The sequence below is a fragment of the Gossypium raimondii genome, chromosome 3, assembly GCF_025698545.1.
Source record: "Gossypium raimondii isolate GPD5lz chromosome 3, ASM2569854v1, whole genome shotgun sequence".
In the NCBI taxonomy this organism is placed as follows: Eukaryota; Viridiplantae; Streptophyta; class Magnoliopsida; order Malvales; family Malvaceae; genus Gossypium; species Gossypium raimondii.
Genome location: NC_068567.1, coordinates 48,265,611 through 48,288,141, shown reverse-complemented (window position 1 = coordinate 48,288,141; position 22,531 = coordinate 48,265,611). Strand labels below are relative to the sequence as shown.

At 32.2% G+C, this 22,531-nt stretch overlaps 1 protein-coding gene, 1 long non-coding RNA gene and 1 other non-coding gene across 3 annotated transcripts; 2 read left to right on the top strand and 1 right to left on the bottom strand.

Annotated features, from left to right (window-relative positions):
- Positions 1-6,979: 6,979 nt before the first annotated feature.
- Positions 6,980-21,039, top strand: LOC128039823 (uncharacterized). Its single transcript, XR_008194512.1, has 3 exons — positions 6,980-7,233; positions 16,195-16,296; positions 19,605-21,039. It is a non-coding gene; the product is annotated as an uncharacterized LOC128039823 (long non-coding RNA).
- LOC128039822 (uncharacterized) lies at positions 15,257-15,518 on the top strand. The gene has a single exon (XM_052628442.1). The coding sequence runs from the start codon at positions 15,309-15,311 to the stop codon at positions 15,501-15,503; it is 195 nt and encodes a 64-aa protein (XP_052484402.1). The 5' UTR covers positions 15,257-15,308; the 3' UTR covers positions 15,504-15,518.
- LOC128040158 (small nucleolar RNA R71) lies at positions 15,811-15,917 on the bottom strand. Its single transcript, XR_008194817.1, has one exon. It is a non-coding gene; the product is annotated as a small nucleolar RNA R71 (small nucleolar RNA).
- Positions 21,040-22,531: the final 1,492 nt, after the last annotated feature.

Below are 22,531 nucleotides of genomic sequence, written 5' to 3'. Positions count from 1 at the left end.
TGATAATCATAATAAATTTAAATTTATTATTTGGAAAAATAAATATATTTTTATAAAAAGTTGTGATATTGTGAGCGTAGTTTAATTCCAAGACTAAATTGAACTTCAATTTAATATTAGGGATTAATTTAAATTTTCGTCTTTAAGTGAGGGACTAATTGTGTAGTTAATCTTTTTATTTTTAAAGTTTGGTTAAATTAGTTTTGTGCGTGTTCTATTATTTATTATTATTACTATTGTAGTTTATTTAGAATAGGATTTTATGTTATTAAATTTTCTTAAGTTAATTATTAGAATAAGATGACTATTATTAGAATTACACTAGGATATTTATGGATTTTATTAATAAATTATTAATTAATTAGGATAATTAGGAGTTAGATGAATTAGTATCATTTTATATACATATATTATGAGACTAAGTTTTAGTTTCGTTCACATCGACATTGTTGCTAGTATAGGAAGACATGGGTTTAAGCGCGTTAAAGTGTCACAGGTTGCGGATCAAAGCTCGTGACCATTATGCACAGAACGTCCCATAGAGTTTAACTTATTAAATGGGGCTCATTTGACCCACATGAACTGACCCGCTTCATGGAACCCAAGGAGAAGTTCATCTACTTGAAGTCTTGGTGACCCAGTGAAACACTCTAGTCAAACTGGAGTTACAAGGTAAATAAAGTAAATCCTAAAGGGATAAGATTATATAGAGTTTAAATCCTTTAGGACTCTCAATTGTAGATAGGCTCTAATCTTGACCGTTGATGTAACTCAATCTGTACCGTTAGTTTTGAGGGAGCTCAACTATAAATAAATGTCACTCCCTTCATTTATATTAATCTCATTGTATTCAATTATTATTGAGTTAAGAATATTCTGAGAGCACTTACTCAAGCACTTAATGTGCATTGCTTTCTTGTGGATTTCCAACTCTCTTGTTGCTCTTTTCGTTTCAAGTTGCTTTCACTATATTTTTTTGGTGTATTTCGAGGGTTAGGCTGACTTAAGTAGATTTGAAGCGAAGAAATCGCCTAAGGCCAGCGCGGTTTGTTAGACTAAAGTTCTAGCTCCGTGACAAAATCACATTTTCTCCTATTTAGGGGTTGGAGAGGGGTTATGGATGGTTTTATTTTGTATCAAAAAATAGATTAGATGTATTATTTTATTAATTTTCTCATAGGATAATTTAGATTAATTTTAGATAAATAAATTTTATTTATTTATTTTTCAATTTTTATCTTGTAGATTGGTTAAATCTTTAAGTTAGATTAATCTAGGACTATTAAGTTTTTTTGCTATAAATCGGGAGTTAATTTGTATCGTTCCTACATCACTGTTGCCCGCCTCGATCGATCCGCATGCTGTCATTCCAATCTCTTGCCTACCCTAACCGTTCACTACTCACCGCCGCAACCTTTTACCTAGGCTAAGGCTTCCTTTGGATGCAATCGGGTCTCAGTGCGTTGGCTTTTTTAGGCTAAAAAAATTGCAACTGAAATGTTAGTAAACACAAGGTTGTTTGGAAAGCATTCTTTCAGTACGTTAAAAATACATTTCACCTCACTAGAGGCTTAATTCAAGACTGGAGCCTTTTGGTCCAGTAAAAATTTAGCAACTTCAGTTGCTTTTTCTTTTCTTTTCTTTCTAATTCTAGAGTTGCTTTATTATTTTATCTTTCAATAATGTTTTATTTTTCTAAAGGCTCAATAATTTCAAAAATCTTTTAATAATGAATTGAGCCCCTATAATTAAATATATGATTAATTTTGAAATATTAAATAAAATAAATTTTTGAATTTTTCTCAAATTTTAATTCATTTTTAATTATTTATTATTAAAAATAAATATAATTGTAATAATTTTTAATCATTTATTAATTTTTTAATTGTTAAATAATTTTAAAAACTTCTATTATATATCATTTTTAATCTAATGTCCTTAAAAGTCATTTTCTATTTTCACCTCACAGTTACAGCTGCATTTGAATCCAAACACGCACTCCACCGCTGTTTCTAATCTTACTGCTATGTATCCAATCTCACCGCTACAGTAATTAATCTCACTGCCACTGCTGTTTTTAACCTCACCGGAGGTAAACACACCGCCCATCAAAACTAAGCTTAACTGTCCCAGCTCCAGCGTTGTCACTCCTACCCTACTGTGCCTCCATCATTATTATCCCAAGCCGTCATACCCGCTTCATCTAACCCGAGTTAGGTAGCCTTCATTCATTTTTTTCTTTTTATTTATTTATTATCATCTAACATTATTTATTATTATTACTATTATTGACATTATTTTCTTCCTTTTGTGATTGTTTTGCCGTACTTTTTTAATTTTATTTTGTAGCTAATTATTATCCAATTTTTTTTTGGAGTTTCCGTCACCAGTAATCGAAGTTCTTTGGGTTCTCCGGCGATAGAATGTGCCGTTATAAAAAAGCATATGAATTTTCCCATGTTTTATTTTATTATTATTATTTTAAAATGACGATCCTCTTTAAGTGAGAGGCTAATTGTGTAGTTAACCATTTTTGTGGAGCTCCAAACCCGACTGGGACGGTCCGACCCGAATTTCGAACATTACATTAGCTACCAAAGTGATTCTCCATTTAAACCATTACAAAACACACCTACCGACCAATCACACCACACAATTAATCATGAAATATTTAATAAAAACCTAATATCATGCTTCCGTTGCGCTATTCTGATCAACAATCAACAATAAGACTAATTCACAATTTAATATTTAATGGACAATTACCTCAAAAACTTTAGTTATACATGCATGCAGTGAAATATTTTTAAAAGGGGTATATTTGTAGGGACTTGAAAAATCATTTTGTTTAAAAACATATAATTAGATTTAAATCGTAATATAGTAAAATATATAAAAAAAACTCTATTTCACAAGGTTTGAAAATAACATTATAGATGAAAGTCTTGTTTTAGAAGTTTGCTTAAAACATCTTGCATTACTTCATAAAATCATCATTTAATTAGTTCGTAGGCAACTAATAATTTACGTAGTTAGTCCAATTTTACATTCATGCATACTAAACATTCAATTGTTTTCTAAAACACACCTTTAACATCTAAGTCTTACCTCAATGTTCAATGGCTCTTCCACCTGCACTTACGAGTTAGTCAATCAATTAATCAAAGCGTTTATCAAGCAATCATAATCTACCATTCAATCATTTATCTAAAGCACTAGTAAAAGTTCCAAATTAAACCAATTAAATAGTCCATAATGTCTAATTACAACCCGACAATTATAACTAAGTGTAATTCTAAATCCCATAATTTGGTCCCACATTGTCTTCCTCATTGGGTTTGGGAACATAACGACATACCCAGGTATAGCCTCGATTTGGATCACTTGGATGACTCACTTCCCTGCCTCTTCACAAGTTAAATCACTGCGATATTATAAAAGAGTGGGCGAGCTTATTGAAACTCAGTGAGTGCTCAAACATACTACAAATAAACGCATCAGTTAGGTTAAAGGGTGACATGCTATAACGATTCACATATTATTACATTCTACACAAATAGTAACTCACAGGACATAATAGTTCTCATAAAATTAGCAGTGCACATATAGTAAGTAATTTGCATAAAATGGGCAGATCACATAAATTATCAATTCGCATAAAACATCTGTTCATATAAAGTAATAGTTCATACCAAATGACAACTCATGCAAAATAATAGTTCATATGAAATATCAATTCATACCGAATAACAATCCATGCAAAATAATAGTTCATACTCCATTATAACTCATACATTTCAAATAATGATAAATTGGCATTTCTGTGATTATGAAACATATAGGGGACTTTATCACCACACGTTAGATAAACGGATCTCCAAAACACTCATTACTTTTGGACTCAAAGAGCCTTACGCAATGCTCACACTCTCTAAACACACCACGCTACCTATGGTAAATGGAGCTATGCTCAACATTCTCTTATCTCTCCAACGCATCTCGGGCCACAATGTCCATTGCAATAGTGAGGGTGAGTACTTACAATTCTATAGCATGCCAACTATATCCAATGGTTTCATAAGGTCACAATGCCAAAATATCTCTTTAACACATTCACAATATTCAATATAATAGGGCTCGCAATTAAATAGAGCTCAGACATTATAACACAATTCTCAATTCACAATTCGCAATAGAGCATGACTTGCAAATAATATAACTTTCATGCAACATATATTGCACTCATAATCACAATTCACATATCATGTCATAGCTTACATAAATTATTGTTTGCATATTTTATTTAGCATAGGGCACGCAATACAACTCAAAACCTCACAATACATAGTCTGGCAAATTAATACAGTTCACCATATTAATACAAATCACCAAATTAACATAGTTCCCCATAATAATATAATTCACCAAGTTAACATGGTTTAAAATATAACATAATTTACAAATATAATTGGCTCACACTATAGTTGAGCTCGCACTTAACATTTCATAATAATATAATTTTGTACTAATCAAAGCTTGCAATATCGTAAAACTCATAATTCACTTATGGGTTCGTGCATGGATAAATGTGCATTATCAATCAAATTCGCATATTATAGAAGTTTACATTATATATTTTTATAACCGTTTGCAAGCATTACAAAACCATATATAAATATACATTACATATATATACATACCTATTTATTGGCCATTGTCTTTTCAAATTTTTAGCATACATTAAAAGTCTCATATACATTTATATATATTAGATAATACAAAACCTATAAATGCATATATATATTATATATAATAAAACCTACATATATATTATATATAGCAAAACCACACATATATATGTACTATGTATATAGCAGACCCACGCAAATATATATACATACAACACCCATGCACCCATATATATATATATTATATATCACCCATGCACGCATATATATTAGAAACTCCACTCATATATATTATATATAACACGAAACCCGTATATTATATATAAATAACAAAACTCCTATACGTATCTATTATATATATGCACATACATTTTAGTACTTCAACTCACCTTTAATATTTAACTCACACACAAATGCAATAATTAGATGCACAATTCACACACATTTATCACGTCAACTACATTATTTACAGTGACAATCTACCTATTTTATTCTTATAACTACACGCACATTTTAAATTCATGCATTTGGCTTATTAAAATTGCACAACATGCATACCAAACAATCAACAAAATTGCAATGGTTTGCACTGGGAGAAATCAATGTTTACATATTAATTAAGCAGGGGACTCGCATATGTTACCTTATCCTATGTATTGGAGTTTAAATGTAGTATATCAAACCACTCACCTTAGTTAATACCTCTTGCACAACAATGTCAAACAAGCTTTTCTTTCCCTTTTGCATTGCTCGTGAAACCTCCCAATGAATCCGAAACTTTGCATACACATTAAATACAATAAAATATCATTATTAACAGCCTTAAACTAAAAAAAAAAAGCATCAAAATCACCACTGTAAGTTCACTTTTCTCATACCGAAAATTTAACTAGTTTTGCCGAAATAGGTGTTTAACCACTCAAACTTTATCTCTAAGCCTTAATTTCGATTCTAATATTCCTAAATACCATCTAATTTAAAATTTAAACCTTTAATTCTACCTAATCTCACAAATTTAAAGTTTTCGAAAAAATCAAGCTTGTTTGAACACACAAAAGGGGGAAATTTGAAAGTCATTAAAATTGGATACCGATCTGTCAAATTGAGTTCAAATACCTTCTATTTAGTTAAAAACAGATTAGAAATCAATCAAAAATAGTAGGTTTACTCATTATTTCAGATTTCACCATGTTGAACCAAAATTTGATTAAAAAGCTTTAAACCTTAAAAACTCTCAACACACTCAGTTAAATTCCAAATTAGAAAAATAACAACCTTAATCTAATCATAATAAGTCAAGGCATTATCTCAATTTAAAGAAAACAATAAGTTGTGGAGCTAATTCGAAGTTGAACGTGAGAAGAACAATGAGGATTTAATGATTTTTCTTTAAAATTGGAAGGTGTTGAGGTGTTTGTATAGCTAGGAAATCACCAAGGATTAATTAATTTTGAGAGAAAATATCAGATTTGAATTTGGAAACTTGTTTGAATGGAACCTGGGTGTTTTTAAAGGGGAAGAAGATGAACATTTTTTTTTTAAAATTAAGGGGAAGTTGTCTTTTAAAAATTCCTAGTTTTTTTATTTTCAAATCAGTCCTTATTTTAATTAAAACACATTTTTTCAATTGTTTTCAAACCCGATTTTATTTTTAAAATCTGTTTTAAGTTATTTAATAATTGAACACCTAATCCAAATTTTCACCACCCAATTTTTAGACCCAATAATTATTTTAATATTTTATTATTACCATTATTATTTAATTAATCATTTTATCCTATTTTAATTTCTATGATGTTAAACCCAATTTTTCTCTCAAGACCACAATCTAATACCTAATTTTACTAACCTAATTTTTGGGATGTGACAAATTTATTTTAAAGTTTAGTGTGTGTTGGTGGTTTCTTTATTATTATCATTATTATTATAGTTTATTTAGAATGGGATTTTATGCTATTAAATTTTCTTAAGATAAAATGATTATTATTAGAATTATATTAAGATACTTATGGATCTTATTAATAACATCATTAATAAATTAGGATAATTAGGAGTTAAATGAAATAGTATTATTTTATATTCATATATTATATCAGTAAAGCCTTAGTTCGTTTGACATCAATATTGTCATCAGTATAGGAAGACGTGAACTTGAGCGCACTAAAACTTATTTATCTTCCTATTAGAGGTTGGGGAACCAACTATTAAGTTAGATTAATCTAGAACTATTAAGTTTTTTTTACTATAAATAATGAGAAAGGGACAAAAAACGAAAAAGAGAACACAAAAATTTCCACTCAAAATCAGATGTCCTTAACCCAAATTTTCCCTTCTCTTATTCCATCTTTCTTTTCCTTAGTTCGGTCGCTGCACTGTTCCTACATCACCGTTGCCCGCCTCGATCGATCCGTTTGCTACTGTCCCAGCCTCTCGCCTGCCTCGACCCTTAGCTACTCATCGACGCAACTTTTTACCCTGACCAACTGTCGTGCCTCCATCACCGTTGTCCCAAGTCATCGTACCCGTTTCATCCAACCCGTGTCAGGTAGCCTTTATTCATTCATTTCTTTTTATTTATTTATTATATAACATTATTTATTAATTCTATTATTGACATTATTTTCTTCCTTTAGAGGTTGCTTTGCATTACTTTTTTTTAATACTTTATTTTGTATCTGCATATTATCCATCAATCTTTTGAAGTTTTCGTTGCCAATAATCGAAGTGGTTTGGGTTCTCCGACTACAGAACGCGTCGATATAAAAAAGAGATGAATTTTTCATGTTTTATTTTATTTTATTTATTATTATATTAAAAAATGACAATCCTAATCTCTTGCCTTTTCGGTTTAATTGGACTTTGAAAATTCAATTTTTAAATAAGGGCTTCCCATTTTATTTCTTCCTCGCCTTTTAAATGTCAAATTTAGTCCTTCAATTTTTTTTTTTAAAACTCTTAAGATGCTGAAATTGCAAAATTGCTGGTCAAATAAATCTGTTCCTCATATTGTGGTTAATTCTAAGGTTCCGTAATCTTGGTAAAGTCAATTTTACTTCTAATTTTGTTTTACGTATGTATATGATATATTTCTCTTTATAGATATTTGATTGGTATGATTAATATTTACATTATAAGTATGGTTTATTTATAATTATCGATTTAAAGAATAAACTTGATGTATAACTCTTTTATGTAATAATTATATCTGATGATAAATTATTTCTTTAGGATAATAAGCATGATAATTTTATTTATATTTTCATGAATGTCTTGAGATTAATATTATTTTATGCACATTTATGCATAACCCTGTATGTTCTTATCTATTATTTTATAACATTGTTTGTATATTGTAATATGTATTTTTAAGTACATTTTATGGATATAATTAAGTATATTTTTCACTTATAAATTGGTATATATTTTTATGTATAATTTATTTTGTTATTTTTATTGAACACTATTAAAATTGTTTAAAAATTAAAAGAAACTAGCATTTGTATATGTTTTTATGTATAATTGCATTTGTAATTTATATATAATTTCATTTGCAATTTTTAAAAAATCTATAAATTGTGTATATTCTTCATATTTATCATGAACTATTATTAAAATTATTGCATGTTGCTTTACCTATATTTTTTTATTTTTTCAAATAATATTATAGTTTATTTTTATATAAATTCACATTTGTATATTATTTAAAATTGAAAGAAAATATCATTATCTATGATAGGTAATGATAATTAAAAATATTTTATTTAAAAACTAATTAAGAATTAAATGTTTGAAATCACATACAACGTATGTGCATAGAAGCTAGTATATATAAAACATGAGTTTAAAAATTTTTGAACTGACAATAATACTCGTTATTTTCCATTATATTATTTAATTGGCATTTAAAAATAATTATAATCAATTTAAAAAGTGAAAAAAATATCATAGCAGTTATATCAAAACAAAAGTTATGAAAATCATACTAAATTTAAATTTCTTATTTGAAAAAATATTATAATCATATATGTGTTGGTTATTATTATTATTATTATTATTATAGTTTATTTAGAATATGATTTTATGTTATTAAATTTTTTAGGATAATTATTAGAATAGGGTGATTATTATTAGAATTATACTAGAATACTTATGGAATTTATTATTAATTAATTAAGAGGTAGATGAATTTATATACATATATTATTTTATTATTATTTTCTTAGACTAATTTAATTTAATTTTATATAAATAGTTTTATTTATTTATTTATTTTTCAATTTTTATCTTGTAGATTAGTTAAATCATTAAGTTGCATTAATCTGGGATTTTTAAGGTGTTTTACTATAAATAGTAAATTAATTTGTATGAAAAAGTGACACAAAAAAGAAACACAAAAAATCCCACTCAAAACTGGAGGTTCTTAACCCACAATTTTTCCTTTTTTCTCTTTTTCCATCTTTCTTTTTTCGGTTTGGCTGCTACATCGTTCCTACACCATCGTTGCTCGCCTTGGTCAATCCACGTGCTACCATCCTAGCCTCTCACCGACCCTTCAATTTAATCGAAAGTTGAAAATTTAATTTTTATATTTCTTCCTCACCTTGTAAAATATCAATTTTAATCCTTCAATTTTTTTTAAATCCTTAAAATTTTGAAATTGAAAAAGTGCCCATCAAATCACTTTGTTTCCCATATTGTCATTAATTATAAGATTTCGTATTTTATGTATCTTGGTAAAATAATTTTATTTCCATTTTTTTTTATAATTTTGACGTATGGATAAGATGTATATTGCTTTTTATGGATGTATGATTACTATGATTAATATGTACAGTATGTTAGTGTGTAGAACAATGAGCTTATGAGAAATTAACAAAAGTTTCAAGGTGTGTATTTTATAATTAATATGTACAGTATGTTGGTGTGTAGGGATAAAAATGAACTTATGAGAAATTAATGAAGACTTCAAGGTGTGTATCAACACCACTTTCTTTAAAGTTCTATTCGCCTCCACCTATATTATAGTGTCCAAAAGAGCTAATGCCAAATGACCTCGATGATACAATGAAGCCCAATGATTGTCTATGTTTTGCACTAATAGAAACAATTCACTGAGCACTAAGCGGAGTATAGAAAGAATATCAATTTCTATAAAAAATTCTATAGTAATTCTTTATAGAACAATCTAGGAATATAAAATTTCTTTATTTGATAATGTGTTTTGTTATAATAAATTAAATTATTTTTGAAGAAAAGCTAAAGTTGAACAAAAATTGGCAAAATTGTATTTCAAATGATGTCTAAGAGATATAATTTTGAACTTACTATTTTGAACTCTTAGAAAACTTTTTGAATCAACTTTTAATCAAGTTAAAATGATTTCAATCGATTTAAGTGTTTTAGTAGTTGAAGTTTGGAAAATATTCAAGAAGTTTTGGATGGACATCCTCAAACCTCAAGCCACTCCAATAAGCCCTTCGACAAAGCTTGACAAAGATGATGAAGGTAAATGTGTTGATATTAAGGTATATAGATCCATGATTGGCACATTGCTTTATCTTGACACAAGTAGACCGGATATTATGTTTAGTGGTTGCTTGTGTGCTAGATATCAATCATGCCCTAATGAATCACATTTACAAGTCGTTAAGAGAATTTTTAGGTACCTTAGAGACACTCATAATTTAGGACTTTGGTATCCTAGAGATTCATACTTTAGCTTGCATACTTTCTCGTATGCGGATTTTGGAGGTTGCAAATTAGATAGGAAGAACACCTTCGATCCTTCTCAATTCTTAGGCGACATGTTAATTTAATGGTTTTCAAATAAACAAAATAGTGTTGCGCTGTCCACCATCGAAGCAAAATACATTTCCGCTGGTAGTTGTTGTGCTCAAGTTTTATGGATGAAACAAAAACTTAAGGACTATGGAATTGATGTAGATACCATTCTATCAAAGTGCTATTTGTCGCACTAAAAATCCCATCCAACATTCTAGAACTAAACACATTGAAATAAGACATCATTTCATTAGAGATCATGTCCAAAGAGGTGATATTGTTCTAAAGTTTGTTGACACTTTGTATCAATTAGTTGATATTTTTACAAAACCATTAGATAAGAAAAAAAATTGGACACTTAGGAGAGAACTAAGTTTAACCATCTTGCCTTGACTTTGTGTTTAATCTTTACTATGCACTTTGAATGATTTTTAAACTGTATATGATTTAAGATGTATTGAAAAAACATGCTTGCATGATTCCATGGTTCTTATATGCAAAAAGATAGAGGGAGTTTAAAGTGTTTGATTAATCTATTTTGACCATATTTGTCTAGCATAATTTATTTTTGATACCTTTGAACTTGCTTGATTGAACTTTAGTTGATTAACTTAGTCATTTTTTATGAATTTGTTATACTCTATGAATCATATGAATCTCGCTTAATTCCTGCATTTTCATGCACATGAAAACATTAGAATTTATCTAAGATTCAATTCAGGACCTTTAGAGTACATTAGGACTTCAAAAATTGCTTTTTGGAAAATCACTACCCTTGGAAAAAAGAATGGACATTTGGTATCGATACCTTTCTAAAATTATCGATACTTGATAAAAATTATCTATACCCATTTAAAAACATCGATACCTGTTGGGTTTTAATCATTCTTGCATCGGGGAGATTTCAAAATAATTTTAAAACCTTGAAACCATTCGAAAACCCTTTCAACTCTCACTTAAATTATTCACAAATCCTTCCACTTTTTCACTAAATCTTTACTCCAAAACACTTTCTAACACCATTGTATCAAGCTTTCCTCAACATTGCTTCAAGTTTTTCAATATTTCAACAATTTTGAGGTAAAACCTAAACTTTTCCTATTTTAAAATTTTATGAAATGTAGATTAAAATCTTGAATTTTGATGAGATTTTAGGTTGATTTGGAATCTATAAATTTTGTATTATTGCAGGGGTTGTCTATTTCTATAAGTTTTCTAAAAAATTCGTTTCAAACCCTTGATAAAACTCCTCAACGAAATTTTTTACAAGCCCCTAAAAAGAGTCTAAGAACCAATGCCTCCTCTTCTAATCCTTCAAGTGGGTCTAGACCGTCTCTATGTGAGTATTTTCATTCCAAAGCAGAATGAGAACGTTTTAATAGAAAATTTGTGTCTAAGTGTGTTTGGGAGTCTAGAAAGCTAGATTTTGATATGTTAAAAACCATAAATTTCTCTTATCGTCCAAATTTTCGTGCTTGGGGTTTGATTGATTTTTTCAAAATTCATTCGCCTAATTACCTTAATCTTGTTCGAGTTTTTTTTACTCTAATGTCAAATTCGAACATGATGAGTCAGGCGAAACTATTATTTCTATAAAATCGTTTCTAATGAATACCTTGATTCGCCTAACATTAGAAGATTTTGGAAAATTTCTAAATTTATCCTTCAAAGGTGAATCCAATGAAAGAGGTGCCTACAACCTCGCTCTTTATATTGAGTCCAGATATACGTCCAAACTCAATATTCATGATCATGTCCTTCATCTTATCATCACTTGGATCCTTAGACCTATAAAAAAGCATGTCGTCATTTGCTCCATTGATTATTGGTGGGTCAATTGTGTACAATCCGATAGGCGTCCTGACCTCGCACTTTTATTGTTTAATGACATAACTAAAGACATTAGGAGGGCAATGTCTACAAAAAACACCCTTTCTCATGGCACTTATTTGTCATACATCTTTAGGCAGTTAAAGATTAACACTAGTGGAAGCACCCTTATCATTTCCTATCAACATCTTAGTTATGGGGCCCTTCGTCATGCTGGTTACTATTTCAATCCTAACAACAGAGACTAGTTAAAGAGTGAACTTCCAGCAACTCATGAAGAAGATGATGTTGAAGGCGCTTACGAGGATGTTCTTGCACCAGAGCATGTTCCTCCATCGATTTCTCAACCTCATGTCGCTACATCCTCTTCCAACATCAACGTTTCCATTCTTGATGCCATTCACTCTTTGAGTAATGATCTTCGAGGATTTTGAGATGACATTAAATCTAGGCTTTCTTCGTTAGATTTACAAATGGCTTTGCTTTTAGATCATCATCTTCCATTTTCTCATAATAATGATGATTAGGATAATCATTGCACTTTCATGCCATTTTCATGACATTTGCACTACTATTTTGTTTATTTCCTATAACTATGGTGTGTTGCACTTAGTGTTTATTTATCGTATATTTATGCCAAAATCTTATATGCTTGTTTATTCAAATGACTATGTTTTCTGTATAACTTGTCATCTTGCACTTACATGCTATATACCTTACGCCAAAAGCTATATGAATTCTTGTTAATTCTTATTTCTAAATTCTTGAACTAACCATCTTTTCTCCTAATCTTTATTTGCTCATTTTTACATAACAAGAATGAGAGAAAGCAAAGGTAAATTGTTGATAGTAAAGTTAAATTATCAACAAAGATAATTTGATTAATGATTGATATTGTGCTTAATTGACATTATACAAATTATATAAATTTAGTGACCATTCTTTTCTAAGTAAAATGAATTTCAAACTTTCTCTTAAAAGTTCACTAAGCCTTAAATTGAAAATGACTTTTATAAAGGGTTAAATTATTCAAAACAAATTTACCAAATGTTTTGTTAAATCAAAAGGGGATATTGTTATACCAAGCTTTATGATAATGTGTTTTGATATAAAAATTAAAATGTTTTTGAATAAAAGATAAAGTTGAACAAAATTGACAAAATTGTATTTCAAATGATGTTTAAGAGAAATAATTTGAACCTACTATTTTGAACTCTTAGAAAATTTTTGAATAAACTTTTAATCAAGTTAAAATGGTTTCAATCGAGTTAAAATTGCTTTAAAACAAGTTAGTATTGCTCCAAGCCAAAAAGTATTGATGCTTTTTGCCAATATCGATAGTTTTTTAATTTTATCGACACCTCTCTAAAAATCGATACTAAAATGGCATTATGACTTTTAGACAATCTAGCCAAGTATCGATCCAGTATCAATACCTTTTAATTGGTATCAATATATTTTCTTTGGTATCGATATCTCTGGCTCCAACGGTTATCAAATTTTGCATTAATTTCTAAAAATTTTTATCCTTTGTTAGCAAGTATCGATGCTCGTGGTTGCAGGAGAATTAAATGTATTGGTTATTTCATCCCCAATGGCTCTATTCATTTCTCTAACAACCACAACGGTTGGAAATCAATTAGGGGGTATAAATACCATCTTTCAAAGGCCTTACAACAACAAGAGAGATTATTAAGCTTAAAGATCAATAAAAAACAACCTTGTGTTTTTTATTCTCAACAATTTTCTAATACACACTTGTGAGCTTTCATTATATTCATTCACCTCAAGTGTTTCTCTTTATATTGTGTTTAATTTGCAAACACTCTGATCTTGTAAGGGTTATTTCTTAGCTTGCTTATTTGTTATTCTCTTTAAGAGGTTTGAGTCTTAAGGTTTGGGTAGAAACTTTAACGGAGTTGCAATCTTAATATTTGGGTAGAGATCTTAAGGGAGTTGTAAGATTAAAGCTTATCCTCAAAGGTTGTTGATAAGCGATAAAAGTAACATATTCTAAGCCCGTTCTTAATTTGTTTTTGGATTATTATTCATGCAAAAAGGTAAATTTTATGCTTCTACTTCTTTGAATTCATGTTTTTATACTTAGGTGAGCATTTGAGAGAAAATGGAGCAAAAAATAAGTAAAAATCAGACAAAAAGAGTAGATTTTAGGAGCCACACGGGTTGGGCCTTCCCACACGAGCTAGACACACGACCATGTGAGCCACATGGGCTAGACATACGACCATGTGTCAGACTGTGTCGATTTTGCAACTTACTTCTCAAACACGTGGAAATACATAATTTTTAGGCTTTATAAGCATTATAAAGTCTATAAATACCAATTAGAAGAAGAGATATGAGAGCCATCAGATAATATTAAAGAAAACAACTCAAAGAACACTATTGAAGCCAACTTTGAAGCAAATTTCCGTCAAGATCAAAGACATCCTTTTAATTTCCTTTGAAGTTTTTATGAGTTTCTTTATTTCTTGTGGTTATTCTGACTTTGAGATGTTTTTATTTAGAATTATGAACTAATTCCCTAGATACCTAGGGAGGATGAAACCTATGATGAATTCTATTATTTGATTTCTGTTTTATGCGATAAATACTTGATTTTTGTTTTCAGTTATGTGTGCTTATTTCTTGTTTTAATATTTTCAGAATATTAATTCATGTTTAATGTGCTTAAATCAAAGGAGGAAACGTCCCTGCTTAAGAGTAGATCTAGCATAATTGAGTGGAGTTGCATGCAATCCTAGAAATAGAACGACATAAATCTACCAGATTAGAGTCAAATCTAATAAGGGAATCCATAGATCAAGTTAATGCGATAATAGGGGTTTTAATTAGAAAGACATTTCAATTAATCAACCTAGAATCAGTTCCTCTTACTCTCGAAAGAGATATTGGCATAATTTAGGTATTTCTACGGATCAAGATACCAAGAAAAGAGAGTCAAAGAGTGCTTGAAATTGTCGGGAGGGAAGCGGATGGGGGCCGGCGATGCGCCCTGGTCGGATGTGGAACGGCGAGAGCCGGTCCGCAGATCGGCTCGGGGCGTGGACCGACGCGGGTCGTCGGCAACCTAGGCCCTTGGTCGTGCGGGAGCCTCGAGCACCATCGACACCTTGTTGCTTGGATGTGCGGGAGCCTCGAGCACCATCGGCACCTTGGTGCATGGATGAGCGGGAGCCTTGAATAAATCATTTAATTCAGATTCATAATAATAGATGAAGTATAGGTGGATTCTTTCCTAGGTATTGTTTCTCTCATTGGTTTAAAACCAATTTAGTAATTTTAGTTTAAAACCAATCACTTCAATTTGTCGACTAAATAATAGGAAAATGATAATTACTAATACTTTAGTAATATATGGTTGTTTCCATTCTCGTTAAGGAACAAAGAAAAATAGTGGTTAAACTCTTTACCACGAGGTTCCATCACTATATGGGCTCAAATGATTGAGAAGTTTCTTCTAATGTACTTTCCACCGGCTAAGACAGCTAAGTTGAGGAATGACATCTCTTCCTTTGTTCAGATCGACTTAGAGACATTATATGATGCATGAGAGAGATACAATGACTTATTGAGAAGGTGCCCTCATCATGGGCTACCTTTATGGTTGAAAGTTCAAACCTTTTACAACGGTTTGAATCCCTCAACTAAGCAGTTAATTGATGTAGCAGCCGATGGTACACTGAACAATAAAACATCCGAAGCAGCTTATAAGTTTGTAAAAGAGATGGCACAAAATAATTATCAGTGGCAAGTCATGAGGACAAAGCCGATGAAAATAGTCGGTGGTTTTAATCTAGATGTAGTCACCATGTTATCAAACCAAGCAGAAGCACAAAATAATAAAATTGATGGTTTATATTTTTCTACACAGGTAATCCGGTGATGTAATGCGATGCAAATGGAGGAGGAATGAATAATCCAGAATGTTTACCCTTCGGTCCTAGCATAGAGAATGAGCAAATCAATTATATAGGTAATAATTCTAAACTTCAAAATAACCCTTATAGTAATAATTATAATGCAGGTTGGAGGAACCATCCCAATTTCCCTTGGGGTGGTCAAGGAAATCAAAGAACACAACCACCTTCAAGCTTCCAGCAACCTTATCAGTAAGAGAAAAAGTCAAACCTTGAGGAGATGTTGCCAAAGTTTATCTTGATGTCAGAAACTCGCTTTCAAAACACTGAGGCAGCACTGAAAAATCAGCAAATGTTGATTCAAGGACTCAAAAATCAAATAGGTCAACTTGCTAAATTAGTTTCAGAAAGACCACAAGGTAGCTTGCCTAGCAATACTGAAACTAACCCAAGGGAGCAGCTTCACACAATTACTGTTTGAGACGTGGAAGTTGAACTTGAATAAGAACCGAGGCAATAAGATGTGGTGAACAATGATGAGGTTAAGGAAGGTAAGAAAGAAGAAAAGCTGGTTGTCAAAGAATACAAACCTCGAGTGCCATATCCTAACACGTCTAAGAGAGACCACATGAACGAACAATATGGTAAATTCGTTAAGCTTTTAAAAAAATTACACATTAACTTACCGTTTGTTGAAGCTCTTTCACAAATGCCAAATTATGTCAAATTATTAAAGGAGTTGTTAACAAACAAGAGGAAGATAAACGACTCATCGACTGTGGAGCTCAACACAGTTTGCTCGACCATTCTCCAAAATAAACTACCCAACAAACTAAAAGATCCAATAAGTTTCACTATCCCTTGTCTCATTGGTAGTTTAAATATTGATAATGCTTTGGATAATTTTGGGGCCAGTATTAATATCATGCCCTACAAAATGTTTAAACAACTAGGTGTTGGGAAACCCAAACACACTAGGATGAGTATTCAATTAGTGGATAGAACTTTTAGATATCATAAGGGTATTATTGAGGATGTATTCATGAAAATTGATAAATTCATATTCCCCGTTGACTTTGTTGTTTTAGATATGGATGGGGATAGTGAGGTACCTTTGATCTTAGGTCGACCATATTAAGCCACTGCTAGGACTATTATTGATGTTGGTACGGGTGAACTTGTGCTTCGTGTAGGTGACGAAAAGATTATTATCCAAGCACGTGATTTTGTGAGAGTCTCTAGGGATCAAGATGATTTTAAATGTTCTGTAAATGTTAGTAACCATGTGGCTCAACCTTTTTTGCAAGAAATCCCTCGTGAAAACATGATGGAGCCATGCTTTAGTCAAGGTGACAGAAACAGAACAACTTATGAAGAGCAAATGGTGCAACTCGATGAACTAGATGAATGGTGAACACATGTCAATAAGAAATAAAAAAAACACGATGAAGAGACAAAGTGACGCCATGATGAGCATGTGACTGGAACGAACCAATTTAAGGTTGGGGACAAAGTATTGCTGGACAAAATGAATCCATGAATTGCTTTCGGAGCTGAAGTCAAATGGATTGAACACATTTACGGTATTGAATGTCTTCCTCTACAGTACAATCAAGGTAACACATTCTGAGTTCGGCACATTTAAGGTAAACACTACTTGACTCAATCCGTATCTTAAAAATAAAATTGATAACGAGAAAGAGGAGCTTCTGCTTTGCGAACCACCATAACTGTGCGCAAACAAGGTAAGTCAAGCTTAGACTCTAAATAAATGCTTTTTGGAAGGCAACCCGAGTGTTTAAATTTTGTTAATTATTTTAATTTTATTGTATGTTAATTGAGATTTCTAATTAAATTAATTAAATAAAAATAAAAAAATGTTTTGAACCCATACGACCTAGACACACAGGCGTGTCCCAGGACATGTGCACGATGGGGTAATCAACAGTGAGTTACATGGCCTGGACACACGGCGTGTCCCAGGCCATGTGCATAATGGAGCAAATGACAAAGAGTTACACGATGTGAAGACATGGCCGTGTAGGTAACACGGCCTGAGACTTATTTTTTTTCCAAATTTCAATCATTACACAGCCTGAGGTGGTCCACACGACTTGACGACACAGGCCACGACACACGGGTGTGTCCTAGGCCGTGTGAGTCCTGGGACTTATTTTTTTTCCATATTTCGATCATTACACTGCTTGAGGTGGTCCATATGGCTTGGCACACACGGCCTGGACATACGGGCGTGTCCTAGGTCGTGTGAATACTGTAGTTAATTTTTTAATTTTAATTACAAGTCAGTGAGTTACATGGGCAATAGACATGACCGTGTATGAGACATGGCTTGTCACACGGGTGTGGTAGAAGCGAATGTATAGCACACACGGCCTGGCACACAACATGGACACTCGGAAGTGTCCGAGGTCGTGTGAAGATTGAGTTTTGAGTTTTAAATCACACACAGCCTGAGGTAGTGTCACACGGGTGTAGGATATGGCCGTGTGGCCCAACACGGGCCTTTAGAAGATCGTGTCCCCTTTTTAACCCAAACCTTAGTTTGTTTCCTTTTCATTTTGTCTTCTTCTTCTTTCCTCCACCAACCTGACGCCGCTGACCGCCATTCACCATCTAAGCCCCTCAATTGTCGTCTTAGCCCTTCCCCTTTCCTCTTTCTTTTCCACCTCTCCACCGTCCACCAAGCCGCTCCCAACCTTCCCCTTTCTCCTTCCTTCTTTCTCCTTTCCCCTTCCTTTCTATTCCCCCTTCCCCCACCTCCGACCTTTCTTCCTCCTTTTGACGCAGCCATCCGTCCCCTCTTCGCTCTTCTCCCTCTCCTTTTTTTCCCTAACCCCCCACTTTGTTTCACCTAACTTAACCACCCCTTACCCACTCTCCTTCTCCCCTCAGCGACTAGCCCCTTTTCATCGTTGTTCGTACTCGTGTCGGCCAGCCGAACATGACCACGCGCACCCTCGTAGAAACTCTGATCATTGCACCACCGTCAGTTTCCCCCATTTGCCCTATATTTTTATTTTCTTAAATTAATTAATTAATTTTATTTTTATGCTTATTTTTATTTTATTTTGCTATTTAGCTTTTATTATTATTTTTAGTATTATTTTATATTATTATTCTTGCTACCTTTAGTTTTATTGTTTCTATTATTGTTATTAATCTTATTATTACTTTTATTCTTATTTTGGTAATGCCAGTTTATGTTCTTCCTGTTATTATTATTATTTATTATATTTTTACTTACTTTTCTTTCAACATTCGTTCAATTATTTTGCCGATTAGTGTTTAGTCTTGTGATTTTAATTTTGGTTTGATTCAATATTCAATTTGATTAGGTTCATGATGTCGATTCGTGATTTTACATTGAATACTAAAATTGTTATTTGGTCATATTTTCTTGCAGATACACCATGACGAACATTAGAGGCAAATCTAATGTCGTCGTTCCCGTTTCGGAAAAGCGAAGGACTCCAGGCGCGACATCTTCCTCGGGCCCTTCCGCCGATGCACGCCATCCATGTTTTCAATTTTCACAGGGTCCTCAGGGGGACCTCTATCAACATCTTCAACAGAGGCCACTGGGATTGGGCCGTTGTGTTGATTGGGTCGTCTTCGAGCAGATTCAATTAGCTAATAGAGTGCGAGCCATCATTACTATAGCTTCTTGGGACCAGTTATTTTCTATCGTCGAGCCTACCTATTCGGAGCTTACCTTGGAGTTTTGTTCGACATTTGTCCTTCAGCACGTGATGTCGAGCCATGATGAGCCAGGCACTAATACTTTTTGACACGGCGGAATGACACGTCTTCTGAGCATATCAAAATTTGGAGCTGCCTTAGGACTCTATACTGCGGAGTTCATGAGTGCCGAGGGTTTCCTCACTTTATACCAACACATCCACTATTCGTTGTCTCTATGTTGGATAGAGCTTACGGCTAGCACGACACCCTATGACCTGAGTTGGTCGAAGGCGACTTCATTTTCTTCGGCTTATGATATATTCATGACATATTGGCTCACACATCGACCGGTCGATGGGAGAGTACCGGGGTCATTGGTACATTCGACGCTTACTTCCTATGGAGCATGGCAACGGGGTTTACCCTCGATCTTGCCTACTTCATCGCCCTTGCTTGCCGCCATTAGACATAATATAGTCGGAAGGGTCATATATGCTTAGGCCCTTACATGACTCACCTCACACGACACTTCGACCTCCTAGACACTCCGGAGCAATCCTCCTCCTTTACACTAGCTGGACAGAAGACTCTATAGGGGTTATCGAGTATGAGTCCCATGAGGATGATGAAGCAAATGTGTGGGGTGGATCCTCCTCGATACCGATTATCTCATTTTGACCCTCAGGATGAGCTGAAGGACTTCACAAATGATGCCCCTTTCCACCACGAGGATCCATCCACCTCCGAGTCACCGTACTACTACTTCTGCTGCTACCCTTGCGGACCTCTCTGAGTGGTTCACTCATTTCGAGTGACATTATTTTGAGTGATTCGATAGTATTGATGCGACTTTGCAACAAATCTGTCAGCACCTCCACATATCTTCTTCAGTGCCGACACCTTACGATCCCGATGCCTTTGACGATGAAGATCACTGATTTTATTTCTCTTCACTTTTATTTTTATCTTTTTTTTATTTTTATTTTTTGTTTTTTGTTTTTTTAATTTTATTTCTTAGACTTCTTTAGTTTATTTTTCTTTTAAAGTATGTTTTTATTTTTATGGTTGTTTCTAATTGAGTTTGTAACCTCTTAATCTTCTTCATTATTTGTTTTTATTTTCTTAGTAGTTTGCTTGGAACCATGCACTACATTTAGATTTGCCTACGATTTTTGTTTTCACTATTCTAGCGATTTCATCCATATTTAGGGCAGTTTCAGTTTTGCCCCTATCATATGATATTCTGCTTATTCTTTATTTATATATGTTTGTACATTGAGGACAATGTACATCTTAAGTGTGGGGAGGTTATTTGTATTATTATTAGAAAATCCCTAAATTATTTCTTGTGTTTAAGTATTATTCTTGTACTTCTATTAGGGTGAATTATTTTTAATTTGGGATTTTTATTGATGTTGTTTTGGATTAATTTGTAGATAGTCGTGCATTGGTTGATTTAAACTTTAGGTCATGAGAGAATCAAATTTGATAAGTTAATTTTTAGAAATTAAAAATTTGAGGTTGTTTCCCTGAATTGAGGTACTATCTTGAAGTTTTAAATTTGCAAGTTTGACATCAAAACCATGATTTTTTGTGAGATTTTGAGCCTTTAGATCATACATTCTTCATGCTCATTCTATTATTGGTTATGAGTGTGTCAACTTGATTTGTTATTCTAGAACTTGCTTCGATTATACATGTCAAGACCGCACCTTTGATTTGATATACTGAGATGATAAAAGGCACTTAGGTTTAGCCCACTTAACCTGTAAAAAGCCTACCTTTTTATTTAATCCTTAGCGAACCCCATTGAGCCTATCACACCTTTTCTTGATTAACCCATTAATGTTAACTCATGACCCATTTTTTCGTTGTGACTTTCTCCATTTTATTAACTCTTTTTTTGTCGAGATTTGACTTGGTTAGTTGCTTAACTATGTTTCTTTATTTGAATTGCTGAATTTTCTTTCTTGATTCTTGATAAAAAAAGAGGCAAAATATATATATTGATTTTTAATTAGTTATATGTTGATTGAGCTTGAGTAGTTAAATTCGTATTTTGAGAAGAAGCTTGGCTTTGTTCTTGAATATTTTTGATTGGTGCACTTGTTTTTAATTCAACTTTTGTTTATTTTTTCTTCTAGTTTGGTAATTTATCAACTTGATCTCGATTATAACCGACTTTAGTGACATTTCTCCGCACCCGTAACCTAAGCCCCATTACAACCTCTTAAAGACCTTTTGATTGGTGTGCCATATCATTTTATAATGGTGGAGATTTGATTTTCAAGCAAGCTTATGGTAATGACATTTCTTGTTTGACTGTTGAATGCATATTTCTTGAACCTTAAACACTTTGAGTGCTTTGAGCGAATCTTTAGTGAGGATGTCAATTCTTGTTGATCTTGAATTAAAGGGAATTACTTAAATAAGGGGAGACACCTATGTTTTCATACTTTAAAATTTTTGACTTAGATTGTTTGATCTTTAGTGCCATTTTAGTCGAATTGCATTGCATGATTGATTACAAATTATTTTGAAACGTTATTGATGAGAATTATAAGTTGAGAAAGATTAACTTGAATGTGAGTTGAGGATTTTTCTTGAGGACAAGTAAACGTTTAATTGTGGGGATATTTGATAAGTGAT

What these genes read in the sequence shown, in the direction of transcription:
- LOC128039822 (XM_052628442.1), top strand. Translation starts at nt 15,309, where the DNA reads ATGCGCCCTGGTCGGATGTGGAACGGCGAGAGCCGGTCCGCAGATCGG.